At 35.6% G+C, this 26,580-nt stretch overlaps 1 protein-coding gene across 2 annotated transcripts in view; it reads right to left on the bottom strand.

Annotated features, from left to right (window-relative positions):
• LOC128018900 (disabled homolog 2-interacting protein) overlaps positions 1–26,219 on the bottom strand; it is a 78,692-nt gene extending 52,473 nt beyond the window's left edge. Inside the window, exons 1-2 of one of the 2 annotated variants that reach the window (XM_052604766.1) lie at positions 26,008–26,219; positions 3,191–3,297 (exon numbers count right to left, since the gene is read on the bottom strand). In XM_052604766.1, the coding sequence (XP_052460726.1) occupies positions 3,191–3,297; positions 26,008–26,047 (147 nt within the window). In that variant the 5' untranslated portion in view covers positions 26,048–26,219. The remainder of the gene's footprint in view (positions 1–3,190; positions 3,298–26,007) is intronic. The other variant, XM_052604765.1, reaches the window with a different exon arrangement.
• Between the last annotated feature and the right edge of the window lie 361 nt (positions 26,220–26,580).

Here is a 26,580-nt window from a genome sequence, read left to right as displayed (position 1 = left end):
TTTACTTTTGCTACTTTTCTATTGCCTTTTATGTACACTATACTGTAAAATGTTTGGGCATTGTAAGAACGTTTTTGAAAAAATTTCTCACACAGGCTGCGTTTACAGTATTCAATCAAACATACAGTAAAACTGTAATTTTATGAAATATAAAATAACTGTTTACTATCTTAATATACTTTAAAATGTAATTTATTTTTTTTATAAATTTTGAGTTAATACATATTTGCCGATTAAAAGTTTCAATTTCTTAAAATTTCTTGATTTTGAAATGATTATGTTATTGTGTACATTTACATTACAAAGAACGCTAATTGTAAAAACAAAATACTTTTCCATTGTATAAAAATGTATTTCCACTACAGAATGGAAATGACACTGTGGTGTAAATTTTCATAACTTTTAGAAAAAAAATCCAATGATGCACACTGTTATACTGCTGGGACACTGTAATGGACTAAATAAATATTTAAATACTGTAATTAAATAATAGTGGGAGTGTGAAAGGAGTGAAACAGGACCAAAGGGAGCCATAGTTGAAGAAACACCCATATTATCCTTTTTTTATTATTGTTAATTTTAATTGCTATTCAGATAAAACTGACTTGACTAAATTACAACATAGACTGTAAATCATATTGTAGCTAAAAAAGTTACTCAAATCCATAATAGCTGGCTTAATCAATCATAATTGCACCTATGATACTGTCCTCCATGGTAACCTGTCCCAGCTGGGTTGTGCGCTAGTGGTATAGCATTACAGGAAGGATACATTTTTACACAGCACCGCGTCAGCTCTGCACACTACTTCACCGTGAGGGGCACATGGGGATAATTTTGCCCTTCTCAAGAAGGGTGTGCCTCAAGAGCAGGGAACAAGGGGTACCGGTGCTGCCAGCTGCGCCTGTGGCTTTTCCACACTGCAGCTAAATGCCGTACGACTCACTACCCATCTGTCACATTTACAGCATGCATCTTCTCCAAGGACTGTTCCCTGTTAGATGCCAATTGAGGTCTGTAACTCTATCAGGATGCCTGATCCTTCTCTCCTCTCAGACCTGAGGATTCAGAGCCAGCTGTGGCCGTGTCGCTCCCCTATCATCAAGGAGAGTCATTAGGACAGATGCTTCTCACCCTAGGCAAGAAGTGCACGGCGCATCAGCGGTGACATGCCGTCTCTCCTCAGGGTGCGTGATGACACCTTACTTTATCCCACTAGCAACAACTGCTGGGATTAACCTTGTACCAGAGTTCAATGAACTGCAGTCTGCAGTTTGTCTACAAGTGCAATCCGGTGCCCTTTGCTCCACTAATCTCGACAAACAGAATCTGTCATAAAAGTCAGTAAAGCTGTATGTGACACGCTACGACTATTATCCACAGCAAACACTTTCTATGTTGTAAAAGGCAGTGTGGCCTAGTGGGTAGATCTAGAGTATTAAGGGTTTAAAACCTGTAAGTGTTCGTCCCTAAAGTCTCATCTTTAGTAATGGACTTTATCCCTCAGCGACATCTTTCTTTCCTTGTTTCTTTGACCCCATTTAAACAAAACAATTGCGATTGATATTAAATGTATGCAACACCATTAAGAGTATGAGAGCACTAACAAACTTCATGTTGTCGTGTTTTAATGAAATTTGAGTGAAAATCAGCTGAGCTAAAAAACGAACGTCTTACTCTATCTTAAACCTGAAAGTCCCCCCAATGATGTCATCTCCTAAAGAATGTTTTACCAGTGAAAGTGTTTTTATTGTTAACTAATCAATTGAAAATCATTTTTGAAAGTTGAAATATAAATAGTAGATGAAAAACTCAAATATGTAAGTTAGAGTTGTAGTAAAATTACTAAAATATTAAATATTAATAAAAGACAAATTTAAAAATGACAAAATCATGTAAAAAATGATTAACATTCAAAATGAAATGTATAATATAATAATAAATAAATAAATAAATAAATTATATATATATACAGTACAGACCAATTTTTAATGTTTTTGAAAGAAATTTCTTCTGCTCATCAAGCCTGCATTTATTTGATCAAAAATACAGAAAAAAATGAAATATTGTGAAATATTGTTACAACTTAAAATAATAGTTTTCTATTTGAATATACTTAAAAAAATTATTTAATCCTGCGATGCAAAGCTGAATTTTCAGCATCATTACTCCAGCCTTCAGTGTCATTCTAATATTCTGATTTATTATGAGTGTTGGAAACAGTTATGCTGTCTAATATATTTGATGAATATTGATGAATAAAAGGTTAAAAAGAACTGCATTTATTAAAAATAAATAAATAAATAATATATATTCTAAAATATTTTCTTTACTATCACTTTTTATCAATTTAACACATCCTTGCTGAATAAAAGTATTGATTTTATAAAAAAAAAAATAGAAAGAAAAAATAATTAATGACCCCAAATTACTGACCAGTAGTGTATATAGTTATTACAAAATATTTATATTTTTAAATTATTTTTACTTTTTATTCATCAAAGTATCCTGAAAAAGTATCACATGTTCTGAAAAAATATTAAGCAGCAGAACTGTTTCCAACTTTGATAATGAATCATCATATTAGAATGATTTCTAAAGGGTCATGTGATAATGATCCTAAAAATTCAGCATTGCATCACAGAAATAAATGATCATTTAAAGTATAATACATTTAAAAACAATTATTTTAAATTGTAATAATATATCACAATATTAATTTTTTTCTGTATTTTTAATCAAATAAATGCAGGCTTGATGAGCAGAAGAAACTTCTTTCAAAAACATTAAAAATAGTAATGTTTCCAAACTTTTGGTCTGTACTGTATATATATATATATATATATATATATATATATGTTTTGTTTGAAATCTACATTTGAACCTCTAACACTATCTTTATCTATTCTATTTCAATTATACAACTTGTTTTCTTTTTATTTATTATAGAAAAAAAAATCGACCCTCTAACATTAGTGTTCTCTATTCTTTCTTCTATTCTATCTACTTGTTTTCAAAGTGTTTGCAGTTTATTTGTTTTTTTTTTTATTTGATATATTACCTGACATATTAAGGCATTTATGAAGTGTACAGCATTTTGAAATTCAACCCTCAACGCTCAGAGATGTTTAAATCCTCTTATGGTTGTAAACATGCTATTTTTCACTGTGTTGCTGTCATAAAAGCTTACCGTGACTTTAAAAGGTGTTGACGTTTCTGGATCCATAGCGATGACCGTTTTGTCCACCGTACTCCCAGGCATACTGCGCCGCCGGCCCATCCTGCCAGCGAGAGACTCTGAAAGCAGACAGACAGAGACACAGAGAGGAATCAGAGAGTGATGTCTGGATTCATGTGTATGTAACTTGTCAATAGCTGTTCTAGGATCAGATTTCCCCTAGGATAAACAAATCCATCATCAACCATCAATAACAGGACTGAAGAAAAAAAACACTGAAGAAAGGTGCTCATCATAATCTCTTCTTCATCTTCATCTTGTTGCTTGCTAAGATTTAAATAAGTTGCTAGTATGTTTTAGATGGTTGCCAGGGGGATGCTATGTTGTTGCTAAGGTCTGAGTGTATTCAGCACATTGGAATGTGGTTGCTATGGTCTTCTGACTGGAATGAAACATGTTGCAATCTGGTTGCTTTAGCAGGTGCCTTATTGGCAAGTCAAAAGGTAGCAGGTAAATTCTGCAGCAGGGTCACTATGTCAGTCACATGTGTTGGTCATGTGTGGCCAGACGCTGAACCTCAGCCTGCATCAGCCTGTCAGACTGTGCTTGGCATTCAGCACACGCCTGCATCTCAGTCTGCACGATTGATGGAGGGAAGGAGGGAACAAGTGTTTGTGCGTAAAACAAATGAGAGAGAGAGAGAGAACGCAGCCAACCTGAAAGACAAGACCTATTATATTCATCTCTCTCTTTGCACAGTCTGAATCATGTCAAACTCCAAACAAAGTGGAGGAAGGGCTTATTTTCCTCGCTGGTTTTGTACTTGGAAAGAAGCATCACTAACTAGAAATGGAACCTCTGTGTGTGTGTGTGTGTGTGTGTTCTTTCTGGCAGCACTTTTCTTGTGCCTGAATTGGTTATTCAAATAAAAAAAGCTTTCTGTTCTACAGTTTAAAAAATATCCTGGTACATTTATATATATATAAACACACACACACACACACACACACACACACTCACACACACACACACACACACACACACACACACACTGCCAGCTGTGGTTGCCTGAAATTCACTGTAAAAAAATACTGTGACATTATTTCTGGTGTTAAAACATGCCTGTATATTTTACAACGTATTCATTAAGTGCTACAATGTTAGTATATCTATATACTCAAACTACAAAAATCTGCTTTTTGCCATAAAAAAAGTATTAACACCCATTATAATAATACAGTTGATACAACACACACACACACACACACATTTTTCAGTGTACAGAGAGCATCGAATTTACTGACACCTGGAAATAAGCCAATGATATCAACTGCTAAAGATAAACGATTATGTGCAAACAAATTTTGCCACAATGTCAAATAACAAGGATCTGTATTGCTCCCTCAGTCATCATTAAGTGTTGGCTGAGCAAAACTAGACACAATCTGACAACATGGAGAAAGAGTGATTAACAGCCCTGCGTAGGTATCCACATATGAACATTCCGTCTGTGTCTGTGTTGGTAATTTCACTGTTTGCTCGCAGAGAGATGAACAGATTGGGATGCATGGGAGAGAAACCTCAACACCGCCTCTTGCTTATGTTGATATCACAACATCTTGATCCATATGTTAAGCATGGAAGCGAGATCACATGGTCACTAAAGATTCTCTGGGTTTCTGAATACCATTTAAAAAGTCATCCAGGTTATCCAGATGTATAATATAATATAATATAATATAATATAATATAATATAATATAATATAATATAATATAATATAATATAATATAATATAATATAATATAATATAATATAATATAATATAATATAATATAATATAATATAATATAATTTTTCCTTATATTTGTTATTACTCAAGTTTAATATCAAGGATATCAGAAAATTATACCTAAAGGTCAAAATAAAATATAACAAAAAAAAAAAAAAAACTTTTATCGAATAGTATGAGCCATCAAATAATTTTCCATATGTGTTAAGCAGTTCAACCCCTGATGTTAGAAAGACTTGTGGGCCATTTGCCAGAGAATTCCAGCAGAAATGTTTGTCATCCCTAGCATCCCTATTAATCTGCTCTGAACTAGATGCATGGCCCAACTGAGTAAGAGACGTCTGTACTGGGGTGCCACCGTCCTCCATCTGATCTCATAGAGGACTCTGTCATTCCAGGAAATTACACAGAAATGCTTCAGCCTCATTTAGCATTCACGCAGGGCTATAACTCACAGGCCGGTCTCATTTGCTCTTAATCTAAATGCACGTTCCTTTCTTCAGGTCTGGCTTCACTTGTCGCAGCAAGTTATAATGAGTCTTTGCAGGCCCTTCAGTTTGGTTAGATGAAGGCCTGTGGCACAATGATTTTTGACTTCTTTGGCCATGATGCCCTTTTAAGGATTAAAAGTAAAAACAACAAAATAAAATAAAAACAACTTGTGCTGATTTTCAGCAGGGTCAGTATCTGGGTAACGTACAGTGACTTGCAGGTATTGTATAGTTGATTATGAATTTAAAAAAAATAAATAAAAGTTTTTTGATACAAGACCACCACAGTGAAAAGAAATGAGCAACATGCAAAAACAAACGGAAAGAGAATGATAACTGAGCACTGTTTGTTATTCCTTGAACGAGCTGCTGCAGTGTCTCCAATTAAAACTGATGTAAGTGTGAGAATATAATGACACACTTTTTGTTAATTTTTGGGTGAACTCTAGTTTAAGAACAAATGTAATCTATAAATTGAACGGCAGATAATGTCCAATGTAGTAGCCAGCTGTAAAAATGGCTTGTGGCCGGGTACAGTATGCTTCAGATTCTGACATGTACAGTAACAGAAAATGGATGGTAAATGCTGCTTTGGGGTCTGTACTAAAGCATCCATCACTGCAAGTCAGCTCTCTTTCTTCTATGAAACAGACACAGAGCTAAACTCTCGCCTACACCTGTCTCCTGAGTCTCTCGACATGTCAAGTCACAGAACTTCTTTGGTCTTTAATGGAGAAGTGCAGCTAAAGGCCTGACAGACTGCAGATCAGCCATCAGCCCTCATTCGTCAACACTGCCAAACCAGAGTTTTCAAGTAATGGATCTGACTTCAATCGGAGAAAAAAAGAATACACAAGATCTTGACTTTTTTTTTGTACACTCAAAGTTTAGAAAAATACTGAGTGCACGCATAAAGTTTGAAAGACTGGAAATAGGAGAAATTAAACGATTTATGCGGCAAAAAAATTAAATTCATAGGCTGACAAATACCATTTTTCCTACTTCAGGCTAACTCATAGTGAAAGTGAAGTGAAACTTAGACTTTAAATTCACAACTTGTCTTTTCAATCTGCTAAAGAAAAAGTATAATACTTGTGTTTCTAATTATCTGCATTTTTAAACATGGAAAGAGAGGAAGAAAGGCCACAAAGAAATGTGTGATATATTTATGTCTCTTTAACGATTGATAAATTAATGAAGAAATCCAACTTACACATTGTCAAGTCACAGCAGAACAGATGACAGAGATAGAAACGTGCTTCAGGAAAACAGTATCTTCAAACTATGATCACTTTCAATTTCAATACTTTCATTACTCTCTTAGTCTCAAAGAAAAGGCCAGAACAGGTGTCTAATAGTATAGGCTAGTTAATCAACTGATTAACGAGCCATTATTAAGCAATTTAACCACTAAATAATTGTATTCTAAAAAAAAAATAATTAAAGTTTTATATATATATATATATATATTTCTCTGGAAAAAAAATAAGGATTATTTTAGATTTTTATTTATTTTTGCAGGAAAAGACCAAAAAACTGACTAAGAAAATATTATTTCTGCAGTTCGGTCTTTCTAGAAAATAAACACTGAGCAAATATTAAATTTCAGCTATTAGTGTATGCTTCATTAGTTATCATTAAAGTGTGTTAATAGTTCTGTCAAGTATAGTATGGATGTCAATCTGGCAACGTACTCATAATAAGATACTTTTATAAAATGTCAACAAAGTCCAGTCCCCTCAAAAGTTGCCTGCACCTTCACTTGCTTTAAAAACAGAGTACCACATTAAAAAACTTCAAGTACAGAGTAAAGAGAGGAAGAATATCGAAAACCTGGGCAGCGTTTCACTCAGACACCAAATGCACATTTCATTCTGATTGAAAACTATAATCAGTCAAACATTCCTGTCAGATGCTCAGTGCACTTTCATTTCCATCGCTCTTGAGGGCAAATTCTATTACACGATGGATATTAAGTCAGTATGATCAGACAACGAAAAATATCACAAATACATAAGAGTACTATGACACCTCTGTAACCCCAGCAAAGTACTGTTTTTATCCAAGATAGAGAGAGAAATATGAAATCACCCTTAATGGTGCAGCAGCGGCTCCGTAACCGAACATGCTGTCTATGTCTGGATCGGCCCAGAAATCCATAGTAGAACCACTTCCTCCCCAGAACTCTCCTCACTGCCCCTGACATTCCTACAGAATGATTGATTCAGGAACTGCAGGAAGTCTTCTCCTTTTGAACTGGATCACTGCCAGAGATGCAGACTGCTGCATCTGATTCTACATGTCAGGACTGCTCTTGAATGGCATGGTGGAGAGTTTAGAGGGAGGAGGGGGAAAAATAAGTGGGAAAGTAGAGAGCCAACTACTCTTCACAAACAACTTCTGTGATCTGGGAATGAAAACTACAGTTAGGTGTGATTTTGGGTCTAAATTACAGTGCAGAGATGTCTAGAGCTGCTCCAACATAAAAAGAACTATATAAAATATGCAGACATTATATTGCAGTGATAATTCACCCACAACTAAAAATGTTATAAAGTTCTAATTTTTCTGAAGAAAAAAAAACTACAAAGACATTTTAGATTTTAATCTTGTAGTTCTTTCCAATAGTAGTACATACTGACCACATATGTCAAAATTTGTACAATTTATGTAAATAATCGCCCACCCTTAGCTAAGCATCCAATACGTTAGTATGTTTGCAGTGCTCTGACAAAGCATTCGACCCCATGACACTAGCTGGTGATAGAATGAGATTTATGAGCCGCACAAAAACATCTCACCTCCCTGATGAAATTCTCAATTCTGAGAAGCAGATGTCAATGACCTATCAGACAGTGTCAGATGTGCCCGCATCAAAAATAAATAAATATAATAAATTAGCTATTTTATTGTTTTTTGTGCTAATTCGTGAGAAAACATGCTGAAGGTGCTGGCTGAAACAAGGTTGTGTTGCTGTGAGTAGCAAGTCGAGTGGAAAATGACAATATATTGCTAGTCTACCCATCTCTTAAAGTTTTGAGACCGGTGGAGACGACAGCATGGAATAAAGCCCCACATACAGCTTCCTACCCTGACTTAATATTATTATTAGGGCCGGGACTCGATTAAAAAAATTAATCTAATTAATTAGAGGCTTTGTAATTAATTAATCGAAATTAATCGCATTTTAATCGCATATAAATATTTGACCTGAGAACAGTGAGAAGCAATTTTTTTCACATGGATTTATAGTATACCATTGAATAATGACTGAATACATAAGCATAAGCAACAAAATATTGTTTATTTTTGTTCAACCAAGTCTAGCACACCAGTGCAATTTTTTGCCATGAAGTGTAGCAATAGCATATTTAGAAACAATTTAGAAATAGTACATTTCAGAAATTCAGGAAGCTTATAGGTGCTGGAACCTTCTGTAAAGTGTTTTTTTTTTTTTAAGTAAAACACAATACTGTCAATTACATTCAGAACATTGGAAACACTGACTATTAGAAAACATCTCTCTGTCCAACTCTCAACAACCTTGGCCAAAACAATAAAGAGTTCAACATAAACTGTTGCACCAACAAAATAATACATAGTTCAACATAAAGTGTAAAGTCCACGCTAGCTGCTATATGTTTTGCGTTTAGGTGATACTTGAGGCTCGATGTGCTGCTGCGGTGATATGCGAACGCTAGTTGGTGCTCCAGTATAATCGGTCCCGCCGAAACTCATCCAGTGAGAAACGTTCCGCGGTGCAAAAATAAGTTATTAAAAATGCGGGAATTTTTTTTCCTGTAATTAATTAATCTTAGTTAACGCGTTATTTTTTGTGTAATTAATTAATCTCGATTAACGCGTTAAAGTCCCGGCCCTAATTATTATCCCTTATTATAATCCACCATGACAGCAACATGTTGTCACGTCGTCAGACCACATCTGTATTGCAAACTGTATAGCTCTTTTTTTTTGTTTAGGCATTCTAACATACCAACAGGCTGATAGGCATACCAACACAAGTCATTATCATTGAAACCAATGCAGATATTGAGTAAATGAAAGAGAGCCATGGACACAATTGAGCAGTTGCGATACACAGTATGGACAGTCAATCATTTAGATCAGATTCCAATTGGATATGAACAAAAATTGACAGTCTGAATAAGGCTAAAAGCATATATTGACCAGGACCTGTCAAGTTTATTTAAAGGGAAAAAGAAGTCCAAACAGCTATGTTTCAACTAGTCTTTTGATTGCTTTGAATGAAAAGACAGATAACATTGTACCACAATGATTATCTCAACCTCCACCATTCCACCATAGTTGACATCAATGGCATTGGTTTGTATGGCTAAATATGTAGAGTTTGAACGGGTGTAAAGCTATAATATATGGATGGACCACTTGTTTTGTAGTTTTACAATGATTTTTTCTTTCTTTCTGCAGCTTGATAGCCTAAATGCATATCCTAATTTAGTATATGGACACAGGAGAGAAACAACATGAGGGTGAGTAAATAATGACAGGATTTTCAGTTTTGAGTGAACAATCCCTTTAAAACTTTACTCAACTTTTCATAACTCCAAAAACAGACTGACACGTCAAAAAGATGTAGATCAGCACAGTGCTTCTCTGAAATTTAACCACAGAAAGCAGGCATACTTAGAACTGCAAAGTTAAAAGATTAGAGGGAATAATTGAATAGCAGAAGAGCTAAAGACAGTAACAGTCTTGATAAGAAGCATCTCTGTGAATTGGAGCTGATGGATGGGGGGGTTGATGTGCTGGCAGCTCGGTGACAGAATATTTCTCAAGTGAGGAGGAAGAGAGCAGTTCTGTGGCATGCTGGGTCTTTGTAGAAGGGTGTGTGTGTGTAATGGAAGGACCCGGAGGAGGAGGTAGGAGCCACTTTCATTCTCTCCTGATGCTCAGACACTCGAACTTTCTCGTCGAGAGGCTGGCGTAAAACTGTCTGCCTGGCTTCTAAGAAGAGCTCTGTGCTGGAATAAATGTGGGCAATAAGAGGTCTGATATTATTACCCATAATGCAATTGCTACATGCCATCTGAGCCTAGGATGCAAGCTAAAGTAGAGTACAGGGAAGTGCCATTAAGTCCAGTTATTATGGAGATAGAATTGTTGCATAATTCCAAATAAACAGATTATGATCCACACATTTTTTATATTAACAGTAATAAAATATACTGACCAACCGACAGAATGAGATCCACAAATAAACCTTAAAGTTTCACAAACATGAATAACATTCACAAATTAATAAAATAAAATTTGCAAATAAAAAAAAATATTAATAAATGTCTTTTTATGTCACAAACACAACTTTGGTATTGATTTGTAAATTGTCTCGTGCATTTGTGAATGGCTTTATGTGCATTCGTGGATCTCTGTGGGCAATCTGTGCATTTGTGGATTTCAAAACATTTCTAGCGTTGAGACACTGACAATCCACAAATGCATAGACTCCACCTACTGTCTGCTCAAACCAATCGGGTAACAGCCACACTTCTCTGACCAATCATAGCATGTTCTTGCTATAGCCAATCACGTTTAGCTTTACATTCAGAGCGGTCTTGTCCTGAAATAACTTCATTCATCAGCACTGGCTCAAATAGGAAATATAAGGGCAATGCAAATTGGTACAGTAAAAAATTTTTAAAACTGAATTTTGTTTCACCATTAGACTGTGTATCAAGCCTAGCTACAATATTATATTTTATGTGTCTTTGGAAATGTCAGCAAAACAGTGCTTTAAATCAATGAAACACGTTATGGATGTTTTCCAACATGGATTAAAAGTATAATAAAGTTGCATTTGTTTGGGGAGGAAAAAATATAAGTGGGTTCTTTTTTTTTAAATGTGTTGCAGGTGTGTTGAATTAAAATGCATATAAAATGTAAGAAAAGATATTTAAAACTCTTGATCACCCAAACAATATTCCATATGAATCAGATTATGTGAATCATATTGACAAGAAGAGGAGGGAATAAAAGCAGAAGGAACTAAGTAGTGTCCAGTTTTATGTAAATTACCGTGACCCTATTCAAATCACATAATTACTTCTTTCTATGATTCCTGCTTTCACCACACTCTGAAATGTTTACCTCTTACTCTGCCAGACCTTTAATAGCTCTGACCTCAGGAGGTGTGCACATCTACCCTGCACACGAACAGGCATTTAGCTGTAAATATCAGACTGACTTCAGGGAGCTGACTGACGGGTGTGCAGCGGGTAAATGCAATCAACATTTACATTTAGTCATATTGCAGAGATGCCTTCAGCTTCATGCCTTCAATCAAGACATGACTTCAGCTCTCTGCCCTTGGGGCTTCTTCACAGATTGCACATTTAAAGGGAAAAATGTTTACATGCAGTGCCCTCCTCTGGACCAAAGTGGTACTAAAAAGAACTGGATGCAGTACCGTTAGAGCATTCCCACAATCATCAACAACAGATAGTGAAAATAAGACATGCAGACAAGCCGAATGAAGACAATCGGAAGGACCTCAAGCTGTGGACAGGAACTCATGGCAGCCACGACACCACAAAATGCATTCATCTGAGACAAAACATTAATAACTTGCTCTTATTAATAACTTTTTTTTCTGAGAGTACAGAGGTCAACACATTAGGTGGTTGGGCAGTACAGAGAGATCCTTGTTTTCTGCTGCTGTTTGAAGTTTTGGATTCCAAGCTTCTACTAGAATGGACTCCAAGAAGCAATGGCCAAAATCATCAAATAATGAAGACCCATAGTGACATTCTTTCTGTGATGATGTGACTATGTGAATAAATGATGCAATGAACACTAGGAGAACAAACACAATTAGGCAAGATGAAGTTCTGGACACACTGTTTATGGCCCTGAATGAGACTAAATTATTGTGCAATTATTGCAACAATGCCAAGTTTGGTAAGAGATGTTTTCACTGACGAATCAGCAATCACATACAGTACAGTTCTTTCCACCTGAGAGTCTGAGAGTCTCAGTTAGTCTTGTCAATTAGCTGTGTGAGAACTATTTGTGTTATTCTTGCAATCATTAAAAAACTCACTGAATATGTACATGAACCGTTATTATGCGGCTCTGACATTGACAAAAATGAGTACAACAGAAATGCAAGTGGACAGTTTTACAAAAGCCACACATCCAACATAATTAGTTTCTGGTGATCTTACAAACTTTTATGCTATTGATGTTGGTTTTGGAAACAAAATTTGTGTCATACAAATGAACAAAACTAATATTTTGATTGATGCAGATTACTTCCTTCAACACTGATTAAAAAACATCTTAGGATGTTAGGATGCATAGAACTCCTGCAATGTGAATAAGACGGGAAAATGGCAAAATAAAGGTGAAAAGTCAAAGGCAATTCTTCTCATCATGCTTTGACTGGTTCATTACCGTCAATGCACAAATGCCCATCTATCATGCTCACAACCAGTCTGCAAATTGGCCAGATTGGAACTAGAGAGACTAATGAAAGAGTAATCAGCTCAAATGGGTGTTCATAAGGAACTGGAACACAAATTTAAATTAGACAAAAAGCACATAGAGCACTTTTTCTTATTTCTGAATTCTGTTGCACACTACTGATTTGATACTTTACAACAAAAATGACTGATCAAATTGAAAACTGAAGCAGATTACCATGAAACATTGAAGCTTATAGAATATTAACATTCCACTTCAACTTACAAGAAATTGTTGACAGAGTATCAGGTACTGTTTTCATTTTTCTCTAGAAATTACACAATCCCTGGGAAGACAAAGCAGTTTTAATAGAAGCTATTGTGTGAGATTTAAAAAAAAAGATAAACACAAAATGGCTGTTCAACAACAACAACAACAACAAAAAAAGTATAAAAGTAACAAATGGCTCATGCATAATTTATAATTTCACTGCATGATGAAGAGCAGCTGAGACATTCTGTAAAAGAACACATTTTGTGTTCCACCGAGGAGGGAAAGTTCCTCACATCTTGGGTAAATGATGACAGGATTTTCATTTATATGTAAGGCAACTCTCTGAGAAACGAGCAAACAGCTGTTTAATTTCCAGCACATAAGGAAGATAAAATGAATTTTGGCACTGGTTTAAAAAATGTATTAAGACTTAAACTAATCTCATGTTCAATACAATCAAGGCCACAGTTGTTTTCCACAAGCTGGAGGAATTGTTTCCTCCATTTTTGCAATTATCTCAATTACAGAGAAGAACAACAGAACTAAACTAATGGCTGCTAAAAAAGGAAGAAAAAAAGTGCAGCAACATGTTGTTCTGATTTGTTTTGCCCTTTAAGTAATTTACTTTAGGGTTCAGTTCCAGAAACAATTTCTTGAACTTGTAAGATCTCACATGTAGCACATTTCTGGTTTGACCCAATTTCAATCTAGTTTATTCTACATGTTCAGAAGACCTTAATCATAGACAAAACAGATGTTCCTAAAGGGGTTTATCCCCTGATAATCGAGATATCTGTGTTGCAATGCAATTTTATATAGATGGTCTAAAAGCACTTTTTGCATCAAATATCAAAAATGTGTAAGAACATCAACAGACCACCCACTTGGCATATTATACATTTTGTCTTGTATAAACCCTTAAAGTTATAGTTCACCCAAACATTTGGTCATCATTTAGTCACCTTAAAGTCACTCCAGATATACAGTACATGACTTGACATTACATAAATTATTTAAAGTAAATTTATTCCAGCAAATAAATTTTACTCCAATGCAACCAATATCAATTTCTTAACATCATTGCACTTTAAAAGTGAAACTTGAAATTTGTTCTCCACTAGAGTCAGCGAATGAAGTTGAATAATGTGAGGTTACCCAAAACTTTGAGTCCTGCTGATCATCAGTATCAAATATAGTTTGGCTTACCAAAGTGTAGACACAACTGTTAGTGCCACACATGGGCTCTCGTATAACCCCGAGTACTAAATTTAATTCTGTCTAGACTGGACTCCTCAAGAATCTTAGCACTTTCTGGCATGCTGTCTACTGTCCTTCAGTCTAATCTAAAACCGGAGGGTCTATCATCATCATGCCAGCAGGCACACACAAATACACACACACTCTCGCTCTCAAATAAGCAGCGCTGTTACATTAAGATCAGGTGTGATGTTACTTCAAACAGGAAATACATCAAAGAGGTGCATAAAGTGGTCCACTTCTGTCTACAGGGGTCTTCTCCCTGGGGCAACCAGGGCAGGTTCTGCTGAGCCCTCTAAATTATGATCTATAAAATGGGCCATGAGAGGTATTTATAACCCTTAGATAGTGGATGAGACTGCATTTTTCAGAAGAGTAAAAGCAATTCCACTGCAGCCGCCATAATATTTTCAAATATCCGTGCTCAGCTGCTGATACGCATCCTGCAGCACATCTCAGCAGCATTGCTCAGTTAATTAATTGGACTTTGGCTTTTCTCTTTTGCTTTGGTATGTTAATGAACGTCTAGCACAATAGACTCCAAGCCATCAAAGAGCCACAGATAAAATATGCCGAACACCTGCTTGTTCCAATAGCTACACCGACTCTGCCAGGGTCTGTATTAAACCCCACAATAAACCGAGAGGACGCTTCACTGAAATTGGCAGTACGTCGTGATTAAGTCACGATTTAAGAACAAAGACATTTCTGAATATTAATTGCATTCAGATTAACTACAAGTCCACAAACACGATAACTGACAAGGATGGGTGTGCAAACATATCATTTAAATAAAAAAAATTAAATATATAAATTAAAATTGTATATATATATATATATATATATATATATATATATATATATATATATATATATATATATATATATATATATATATTAGGGCCGGGTGTCATGATTCTGCCCTCGTGTCCTTGATTTTTCCTCTTGAGGCAGGATCATGACAGACCCGTGTTTTGTGTACAAGCGCATGGCCTTGTCTTTGGGCCATGTGCTTGTGTTGTCTCGTTCCCTTGCCCCGCCCCCCTTGTTAACCTAGTCGTGTCTTGATTGTCCCATCTGTGCCACCTGTCGTGTCTTGATTGTTCCCCCTATTTAGATCTCCTAGTGTGCTCTGTCTTGCGTCGGTTCATTGTTTCACATATGTATTCCTACTGGTCAGTCTTGTGAGAAGTTTACCCTTGTAACCCCCTTTGAGAAGTCTTTGTATTAACGTGAGTGTTTGTTTGTAGTTAGTGTTTAAGAGTTTGTTTTTTCATGTCAATCCTGTCCTGTTAAGTTGTTTTGTTTCTGACATAGCCGTTGTTTTCCCCCTCGTGGGTTTTTGTTTTTCCCCTTTTTGTAAATAAACCCCTTGTTTTGTGATTCCCTGTCTGCACTTGAGTTCCTCCTTGCCTAACCTTGACAGAGGGACTTTAACGCCTTAATCGAGATTAATTAATTACACAAAAAATAACGCGTTAATTAAGATTAATTAATTACAGAAAAAAATTTCCCGCATCTTTAATAACTTATTTTTGCACCGCGGAACGTTTCTCACAGGATGAGTTTCGGCGGGACCGATTATACTGGAGCACCAACTAGCGTTCGCAAATCACCGCAGCACATCGAGCCTCAAGTATCACCTCAACGCAAAACATATAACAGCTAGCGTGGACTTTACACTTTATGTTGAACTATGTATTATTTTGTTGGTGCAACTGGCAGTTTATATTGAACTCTTTATTGTTTTGGCCAAGGTTAAAGAGTGTTGGACCTCTGAAGCAACAGAGAGAGGTTTTCAATGTTCTGAATGTACTTGACAGTATTGTGTTTTACTTAAAAAAACACTTTACAGAAGGTTCCAGCACCTATAAGCTACCTGAATTTCTGAAATATACTATTTCTAAATTGTTTCTAAATATGCTATTGCTACACTTAATGGCAAAAATTGCACTGGTCTGCTAGACTTGGTTGAACAAAAATAAACAATATTTTGTTACTTAAGCTTATGTATTCAGTTATTATTCAATGGTATACTATAAATCCATGTGAAAAAAAATTACTTATTGTTCTCAGGTCAAATATTTATATGCGATTAAAATGCGATTGATTTCGATTAATTAATTACAATGCCTCTAATTAATTAGATTAATTTTTTTAATCGAGTCCCGCCCCTAATATATATATATATATATTGTATAATAATATTGTAATATATAAAAAAAATAATTTATAATTTTATTTTTTTGTAAATAGGAGCCACTTGCATATATATATATATATATATATATATATATATATATATATGCATATATATATGCATCTCCTCGTCTAGTGGCTTGATCAATGATTTAATCTCAGACAAAGGGCAGATCATTAAAGGGGGGGGGGGGGTATGCTATTTCATGCATACTGAGTTTTTTACACTGTTAAAGAGTTGGATTCCCATGCTAAACATGGACAAAGTTCCAAAAATTAAGTTGTACGTTTGAAGGAGTTTCTGTAAGTTTTTTTCGAGTATGGCTCTGTGTGACGTTAGATGGAGCAGAATTTCCTTATATGGGTCCTGAGGGCACGTCTGCCGGAAGAGCGCGCGCTCCCGTATAGCGAGGCTCAGCACAGACATTTCACTGATCAGAGCGAGAGCGTCGCGAAAAGTCACAAAAGAAGTGTGTTTTTGGTTGCCAGGGCAAGACAACCCTGCACAGATTACCAAAAAAAAAAAAAAACAGCATTAAGGGACCAGTGGATGGAGTTTATTTTTACAGAGCATCAACGGAGTTGTGCAAGTGTTTGTGTTTGTTCCCTGTATTTCGAAGATGCTTGTTTTACAAACAAGGCCCAGTTTGATGACGGATTTGCGTATCGTTCATTTCTTAAGGATGTGTGTGTGTGTATATTTAAAAAAAAAAAAATAATAATTGTATATATATATATATATATATATATATATATATATATATATATATATAAAAGGGATGGTCAATACTAAAACAGCAAGGTCTGCATCATAAAAAGTTTCATTGCTGACAGAGGTAATATATCTATATGAAATACATAGATTTCATACACACACACACACACACACACACACACACACACACACACACACACACTATATATATAAATAAATAATCTATAAATAGTAAACCTTTTTAATTAAATTGGAAAAGACCAAAATCTTTTAAACAGATTATATACAGTATATACAATACAGGTCAAATGGCCTCTTGACCAGCCTTGGCCAAATTATGGACCAAATATAACATTGATAGTAAAAGCATGGCTTGCCGGACAAACAACCTTTGTCTAGTCTAGTCTATTACACAAAAACAGGTCCTCAAATCTCCCAGAATGCTGAGCGCCATGGCAAGCCTATATTTAACCTTGCACAAGAAAAGTCTTGTCTGTGATTTCGAAGCGCTGTCCTTTGCTCAGCTGTTGTCAGAGGTTGCCAGGAGACAGGATCAATAGAGACACTATATCAGCCATCTCTGAGCCACCACAGCTTTATAGTTCTAATCCAGGCTTGGAAAACCCTTCCTTTGGAGTAAAACAACATCCTGACAAAAAAGGGGAGGATACATGATGGTAGGGCTGTGTATTGGTGAGAATCTGGTGATACGAAACATATCACGATACAGGGGTTGCTATACGATATATTGCGATACAGTAAGCAAGGCGAAATATTTTTATATTTTTTACTTTAGGAATAGGATATATTTTTAGCAAAGCTGACATAAAGAACACAACACCATATGCAAAAAATAATTAGCAATAAATAAATAAAATAAAATAAATTATTTAACCAGAACACAGTGGGATCTGCATTTGCAATAATCAATCCCTGTAACATTATTGAACTACTTTCTGTGCAGTCCAAGTGTCCATACAGTGTAACAACATTTTGATCTGAAAAAAATAATTATATCTGCTTCATATCAATAAAGTGCTTGCAGGATTTCTAAAGAAAACAAAACAATTTTAAACAACAAAATAAATACAGATGTTAAACAGTCTCAGAACCTTTCCACTTGTATTTCACAGGTTTTTCAGTTTGTATTTATGTTCCGCGTGGAATCACAGAGACTATGTTACACTTTCGAAATGACTGCTGGAAGCCATATTTCACATCATTAATAACAAATTATTGCACAAATAGATATCTTTTCTGCAAATGCAAGGTAACTAGTTTGATCTGTACACTGTAAAAATATTTAGCAAAGTTAGAAATAAATAAGTTCAGTAAATAAATTAATAAATTCAGTATTGTATAGTATATGTTATACAGTATATATGTAAATATAATATGAATATGATTCATATATTTTGTAACTGTACTTGCACAGGGAATAACAGCATGGCCTGCATCATAAAAAGTTAAAAGTTAACTGATGTTATAAAATTGTTTCTCTCTTTTTCATTATAGTGCCCTGTTCCAACTAAGTCCAAACAAGATCATAGCTTGGCCCATTTGATGATTTGGACTCCTCAAAAGCCTATGCGACATTACATAACCAAAGTGTGGGCTTAAAAGAGGGCTTAGTGAACCATTTGGGATGAGGCCCCGGATGCCCATAACTTCCTGTTTGAGCCTGAAGCGTACGGCATGCTGTTTAAAAGACAGTGGGCCCTACATCTGATCTTTTTGGAGCCCAAAAACAGCTCCTTCTCACCTTGATTGCCCCCAGGGGAAGTCTTAGAAATAGGCCAGTTTCTGAAGCAGGTCACCCCATCCTGCAAAGAGAAAAATCAGAAACAGAAAGGACGACACACAAGGACGTCACATCCATCTGTGAGCTGTTTCGCCTCCACACGGTGGTGGAGATTACCACAAGAATTCTAAAGCGGCGCTCAGGCCTGCCACATTGTGCGCAAGCTGACCCTCCCACTTTTGGAAAGAAAAGAGAATGAAAGAGAGGGAAGAAAAGGAGAACAAGAGGGACAGTGGTTACTTTTTTCCATTTTCATGAGCATTTAGGGGCCTAGTAACAGCATTCTCTCACTCTCATTCTGCACCACCATCTTTTGGGTAAACAAGCCCCCTTTGGAGAGCTGGATTCCTCTGGAATGTCAGCCAATCAGAACACAGGCTCTAGGGAGTGTGTTATGGGAAGGCCTGACTCGGCTCTGACTCTTTAATCTCCCAGCAATGTGAAAAAGCGGTACACACAACACAATGCTTTTGAAATGCTATTATATACAGTGTAATTAAGCAGTCAGTAAAGTTTTTTTTTTCTATTCTAGTCACTTACAGTTTTATTATATTTACAGTGTAGGTGAAAAATGACATATGTTTTCAGTAGAGCTGCTTTACAGGTGAAATTGAATTGGTTTCATAATTTTCGAATTTTTGTTATTTTCCTGTTTATTACTGTGAAGCTGCTTTGACATAATCAAATTGTATTCAGAGCTATATAAATGAATATGACTTGACTTTAATGACACTTTGAAATCTGCTATCTCTGTGCTTCTGTATTGCAAAAATTATTATTATATAAAAAAAAAAATTAATTAGTCAAACAAACAGTCCTGCTTCAAACTTACACTATTGGTTAAAAAAAGAAAGCACAGTGTTTACAATCTGGGCAAACCAACAAATGAAGTGTGTGTATATATATATATATATATATATATATATATATATATATATATATATATATATAAATAACAAGCTCAATTAAAAATGTTATTTAATTTATTATATTTGTTTATAATATATTGGCCTAGTTTACTTATCAGACTGATAATAAAAAAATATTAAGAAGTCACATTTACCGGCCGATACAATAATGACTGCTGATATGTGCATCACTGTTACTAGGCTTCATCATAACTGTAAATATATTTTCTGTTGGTGTCTACAAGCTGAAGGTTGAGTAAACATTTGCTATGGTAATCTGGATGCCAGAGATGGTGTTGATAGACACACTGTAATTTGTAAAGAACCTGGAATAATCCTTAAAAAATGTCTGGCATACTGATCCATATATTAAAAGAAAAACTTAAAAATCTGACTCCCATCACAGAGTTTGCTGATTGCGCAAAAAACTCCAGTTTCAGTGAAATCTGTTTTAAATGACGAGTTAAAAAGTGGAGTGAATAAAAACACGCATCAATCTAATGTTCAGAAAGGGGGATGGGTAAAACAATGTTACCACGGTGATAAAAGCTCTGGTCACCGGACATCCTAGCAACAGTTACAATGCTTCAGCAATCTGTGGTTCAGTGAAGATAAAAAGCTCAGCTCACAAAGTGCATCTGCTTTACTTCATGCCACCTAAAACCAACTCTCAGGGGTTCATATTGCATTACAGCAATAAAGGACATCAAATTAGCCGAGTCTGAAAGCTGTCTGGCCGCCCGGATATATAATATGCGTCATGCAGACTGGACTGGTCATACACAACACATATAACATTTGCTCTTTTAGCTCTTAGTATCATTGTGAGCAAACTAAATAAAAGTAGTGATACTACTAACCTGAAGGCAACAAGAAACAACATCCCCAACCCATTTTGTTGTTGCTGCCAGATGGTTGCCACCTGGTTACAAAATATCATCAAATATTATCACAATATATAAAGAAATAATAATGTTCACTGTATACAATAACGTTCAATGGTTTGGGGTGTGCAATTTAAATTTGTTGAGGTTTTGAAGTCTGTTATGCTCACAAAGGCTTCATTAATTTGACTAAAAATACAGTAAAAACAACAATATTGTAAAATATTATTACAATGTAAAATTAATCTTTTCTACCTCAGTATATTTTAAAATGTAATTTATTTCTGTGGTGTAAAGCTGAATTTCCAGCAGCCATTACACCAGTCTTCAGTGTTAAACGATCTTTCAAATATAAGTTCTAACATGCTGATTTCATGCTTCAAAAACAGTTTTATTATGAATTTTGAAAATTTATTAAAAAAAAAAAAAGAGTCATTTTATTTGAAAAATACATTTTTGTAACATTATAAACCTATGTAAATTTTATGCATCTTTGCTGAAAAAGTATTATATATATATCCTTTTTTTCACAAATATAGCTAAATTAGTTTTGCGGTTACTTGAATATGATGAATAGTTTGTAACTAATCTAAAGTAGCTTTCCCAAAAACGTTTGTGATCATAAAATGAGCTCATGAAACAGACAAGTGACTAGATGTACAATTCTAGTCTAAAGATCCTACTAAAATGATGGAGAGTTGGGATTTGGACAGCTGCTGTTACCAACACAAAAGCACTTCTGTGAAGCATGTGAGGTCAGAAAATCGGTCGGATGTATGACAACCAGTTGGGCCAAGTTCAAATTCAATGAATTCTGACTCCAAATGCAATATGCCCACATGGATTTATGATTGCTCACATGTCAAAGACTCTTCACATTTGGAATAAACAAAGAAAACACTATTTATCATTTATGAAATGTACTAAGCATGGACAGTGGAAGAGTTGTATGGAAAATGTCACTAAAGTACCTCTGCAAATCATCAACAATGACCTTATCATCACGGTCTAGGATTTAGAGCTTGTTCTGCCCACCTACTCCTGATTCTGACGCATTTTTACAGCTGCCCTTCTCCAAAATGTCCTTTGCTTTAATGGGAACCATTCAGGATTTGGTAAAGGTCAACTTTGTGTCACTTGAACTTTCATTGAGAGCAGAATGTAAACCACCGTAGTAACCAGCATAGGCATCTAGAGACACATGTCCCATATTCAGATTCGTGGTTGACCAATATGGTCTGTTCAATGGCTCATTCTAAAATTGTTACATTTGATCTCTACAATTCTGGTGGAGTGATATTCTTGTTATAAAAACACTAAGACATTTTTTTTTAAGTGATCATGCTATTTTAATAGCTTCTGAATATGGGAGCTAAATAACCACACCTTTACACCTTTACAAATAACACCTTTAACTCTGTTAAATTCATAGCTCAATGTCTAATTCCCTTTCTAAAACCATTAAAGTCTATCTTAAAGTGATTTGCCCTACTATAAAACAAAATTTTTCAAGTCAAGTCTGCTTTATTGTCATTTTCCACATGTACAGTACATACATACTGTACAGAGAATCAAAATTGCATTCCTCTCAGACCCCCCGGTGCACACAGATATCATTAACATTAAAGCCTAAAAATCTAGATCAAATATAAAATGTAGATACAACTATACAATAAGGGAATGTAAAAAAAGATATAATAAAATTAAAAATAAGGTTAAGTTAAGCAGCGCAAGGCAAATGGCAGATAGAGTGCAAATCAATGAAGTGAACAACAGTGCAGTTAAAAGATTTTTAGTGCAAAAAAATAAATAAAATAAAAATCGTATTAATCTGATTAATTGACAAGGGGCTCAAGACCAGTTATTTTAATTAAATGATGAGGTAATGGAATGACGTCAGTTCCTTACTGAATGAGGTAGTGAGCAGACCAGTGCTGCACAAAGTGACTGGTGCATACCATCATATATTAGTAGGGGGGCTGGGGATGTGGGATCTGGAGGGGGTTTCATAGTTCAGTGGTTCCTGGGGCAGAAGAGGGGGGGGGGGGGGGGCAAGTTAGGGAGGAAGATCAGCTTCCTGACAGCCTGGTGGATGAAGCTGTCCTTCAGTCTGCTGGTCCTGCCCTGGAGACTCTGCAGACTGAAGAAGCTGTATGAAGGGTGGGTGGGATCACCTGCGATGCAGAGGGCTTTGCAGGTGAGACGGGTTCCGTAAATGTCCTGGAGGGAGGGGAGAGAGACACCAATGATCTTCTCAGCTCCTCTCACTATGAGTTGCAGAGTCTTACGGGCAAAGACTCTGGGCAGCCTAAAATACAGCCTCAGTGCTAGAGCGCTCTATTGTTTCATCTTCCCTTCCCAATAATAATGAATTATTTTAATACTATGCAATTAGGGGAGTGCTGTTCCCTAGTCTAAGGCCTGATGAAGACTATAAAGACTCCAGTTGACTACCCTCTATTATCAATTATGATTAAACTGGGATATCCCAATACTGAAAAAAAAAACATGAAAATCCAGCTTACCCAAGGCATAACTGTGAAGTTTTAAGGGATATTTTCAAGCTAGCGTGGAGTAATGTTTTTTTAATGAAAACTGATTTTGATTATATCTACGATTCACTGTCGCTGTTCATTTGTACATGAAAGGGGTCAAATTCTACACGTCGCACCCTTTCATACTCCTGAATTTGTTCTCAACCATTTTCCTTCCTCTTTCTGACTTTTACAATTGAACAGATTATATAATTGCTTTTGAATTTTCCATTCAACAAAAAAAAAATACTGCAAAAAATACTAGATAATAAAGATAATACACTAACTACAGTTTAAAGCTGAAGTGTGTAAATTCTGCTACCACTGGTTTTACCAAACAGGTTTCCCAGACGTTCCACTATTTGCCATTTTACAATGTCGCTGTATAAAATACAGTATCGTAAGGCTAAGTAAATCATAGAATCTACTACCAATGTTTACAAAGATCTTACTTAGGTTTATGATGCTTTTGGGAAATAACCCTGCAGGTGACTCTAACAAACTCAACAATGCTTCAGTGGCACCACAATGAGACAGAGTTTACACTTTTCAGGGGAATCAACCTACAAGTAATTTAATCATAGTTGTCTCTGCAAATTAAGATGAGATAGGAGACACTTTTTTAAAGAGTAACAGGTGGTTACAATAAGTTATAAGGCTTATACCAAAAATAATATAGCCAAGCACTAAAAGAGCTTGTTTGTTACACCAGAAATGTCTATTACTGAGTAAATCACACACATTGTGTGATTGGAACACAGTCAGTCCACATACCAGCAAATGAAAAGGATAAAAGACCAAAACAGAATGTTGCCAAAGATGAACAAAAGTAGGACAATATGATGCTTTGATGTAACAATGGAGAGATAATCATCATCGCCACTGACCAAATGAAACATCAACAGGCCTAAATGCTGCATAAAACCAAAGATGGAGCATCAGGAAAAAGATGGAGCAAATTATAAATGTTAGTCCTCATATCTGACTAAAGGAGATTATGTCCATCTTGATATGCCACAAGGATTATGTTCTTCACAAAGATTTTCACCATTTAGAGCCATGTCTGGGATGTTTAATCCTCGGCAAAGTTACAAGCAGGATGCTTTGAGCCCAACATATATTTGCTGAAAGATTTTTAACCACATATTCCTAACCAAAGTGAAGCAACAAACAGAAAACATCCATCCCATCAAATGTTTCAGATGTTTCATGGCTTTCTTTTTTTTTTTCTCAAAACAGCCGATTTCTGAATAAAGTGATAAAAGGAAGTCAAACAGTAAGGAACAAATATAAATAATCAGATCACGTTGCAAAAGTGCTCATTTAATTAATTATTCATTTACTCAAAACATTTGAAATGTGCTGAAATGTAAAACTCTCACATAGGTTATGCTGATGAATATCTAAACAATTCTGTTTGATTCCTGATTTCTGGTGAAAATGAAAACGATGAACACGGCAAAGCATTTTCATATCATTACCTACAAAATAATTCTTAAATAGCCTGCATGAACCATAAATGAAACTACAAAGATGTTGTACAGTGAGCTTGGCCACTATGCAACTCAATTGCAGCAAAGGTTTTATACATCAAACACAAAAAAACCTAAACTGCCTTTAATCATCTGGTGGGAAAGCTAATCATTATTTAATTCAATTCCCTTACTCTTTTTATGTCTTTCAAAAGCCTCAAACAAGTTGAAGCTATAAAAAACTGTGGTTTGACAAGCTCTGAAAGTTTTGCTACAGTTTGCTTTAGGGACCACGACATAGATCCCTATGAAGTTCATTTCAGCCCACATGACTGTCACATCAGCATGAACATAGCCAGCATTAAATCCTTCAATACAGTGCAGTTCAGTCTCATTAGAAAGACATTAATGAACAAAACAACATCCAGGATGAACCACGAGTTGATGAATGCAATGGCGTAAATGTTTTTGAATGTAACAGCGTGGCACAGGTTCCATGGCAAAATTTTAATACACTTACAACTAACTGAATACATTTTTAATTGAAATAAATATAAAGTAAATTTTGGTTTGATTTTGATTCTAAAACCATTAACATACTGAAAATACTCAAATTCTTCTGGTACACACTAAAAGTTGAAGTAAATTTGTAAGGTGTAAGTAATGGTTTTCAGTGCTGTCAGACAGAAAGTGAACCCTTGGCCTGTGGTAGATCAAATTTCAGGTGAGGTTTAATGCATGTCAAGGGTTCAGCCTGGCTTGAGAGGTAACAGTAGCAGTCTGAGCGAACACATCTGTTGATGTTACAGCATTTTCATCTGTTCATGTCAACAGACATGTTCGAAACCCTTCCCTAAGGACTAAAGACACATTTTAGTGCGTAATTACACACATTTTGTATAGATCACAGTTGTTCTGTCATTGCAACAAAATAAGAACTCTGCAAACGCCCAGGCAGCCTGCTCTAATCTGTTTCACAGCCCTACATACATAAGCTCACATCACTGTCTGGCTCTCACCACTTCATGTGCTTTGTTAAAAGTGTGTACAAGTTATCCTCTTACCATGGTGGCCGTCCAGCTCAAGTTTGTTGTCCAACTCCATAACTTCAAAGACAGGCAAAATCAAACATGCTCTCAGTGCCAAGGGAGGAGAAGACAGCAACGGAGGGTACTCTCTCTCTCTGCCTCGTCACCCGTTTGCCAGAAGAGCGCTGCCTCCCATGCAGCCTGCCTACCTTCGCTCCGTTCTGGCTGGAGCATTGCATCTGGCAGATCTGAGCTGGGCTGAGCCACTTCTCTGGGCCCCACTCACTCCCACACGAGCACCAGAGCTCTTAAAGACACAGCGGGATTTTTCACTTGCTCCCCCCCCCCCCCTCTCTCTCTCTCCCTCTCTATGAGAGAATGTCTTTCTACCATCCTCTAGATATATTTTACAAGCAGAGGTATTTAAGAATCACTGAGATACTTTCATAATGTTTATGAATTTAATAATTTTTAGATTTATATATTTAACATTTTTTTTTTTTTTTATTATTATTTGTCATTTTTATTCATTTTTTATGACTATAAAAAATAATAATGCAATAATGCAACAAGTTAAACTAGATACAAATTATAAATGTTGCCTCGACA

This window comes from Carassius gibelio, chromosome A8 (genome assembly GCF_023724105.1).
Source record: "Carassius gibelio isolate Cgi1373 ecotype wild population from Czech Republic chromosome A8, carGib1.2-hapl.c, whole genome shotgun sequence".
Taxonomy (NCBI): domain Eukaryota; kingdom Metazoa; phylum Chordata; class Actinopteri; order Cypriniformes; family Cyprinidae; genus Carassius; species Carassius gibelio.
Note: the sequence above shows the minus strand (reverse complement) of the source record. Positions and strands in the feature narration are given on the sequence as shown.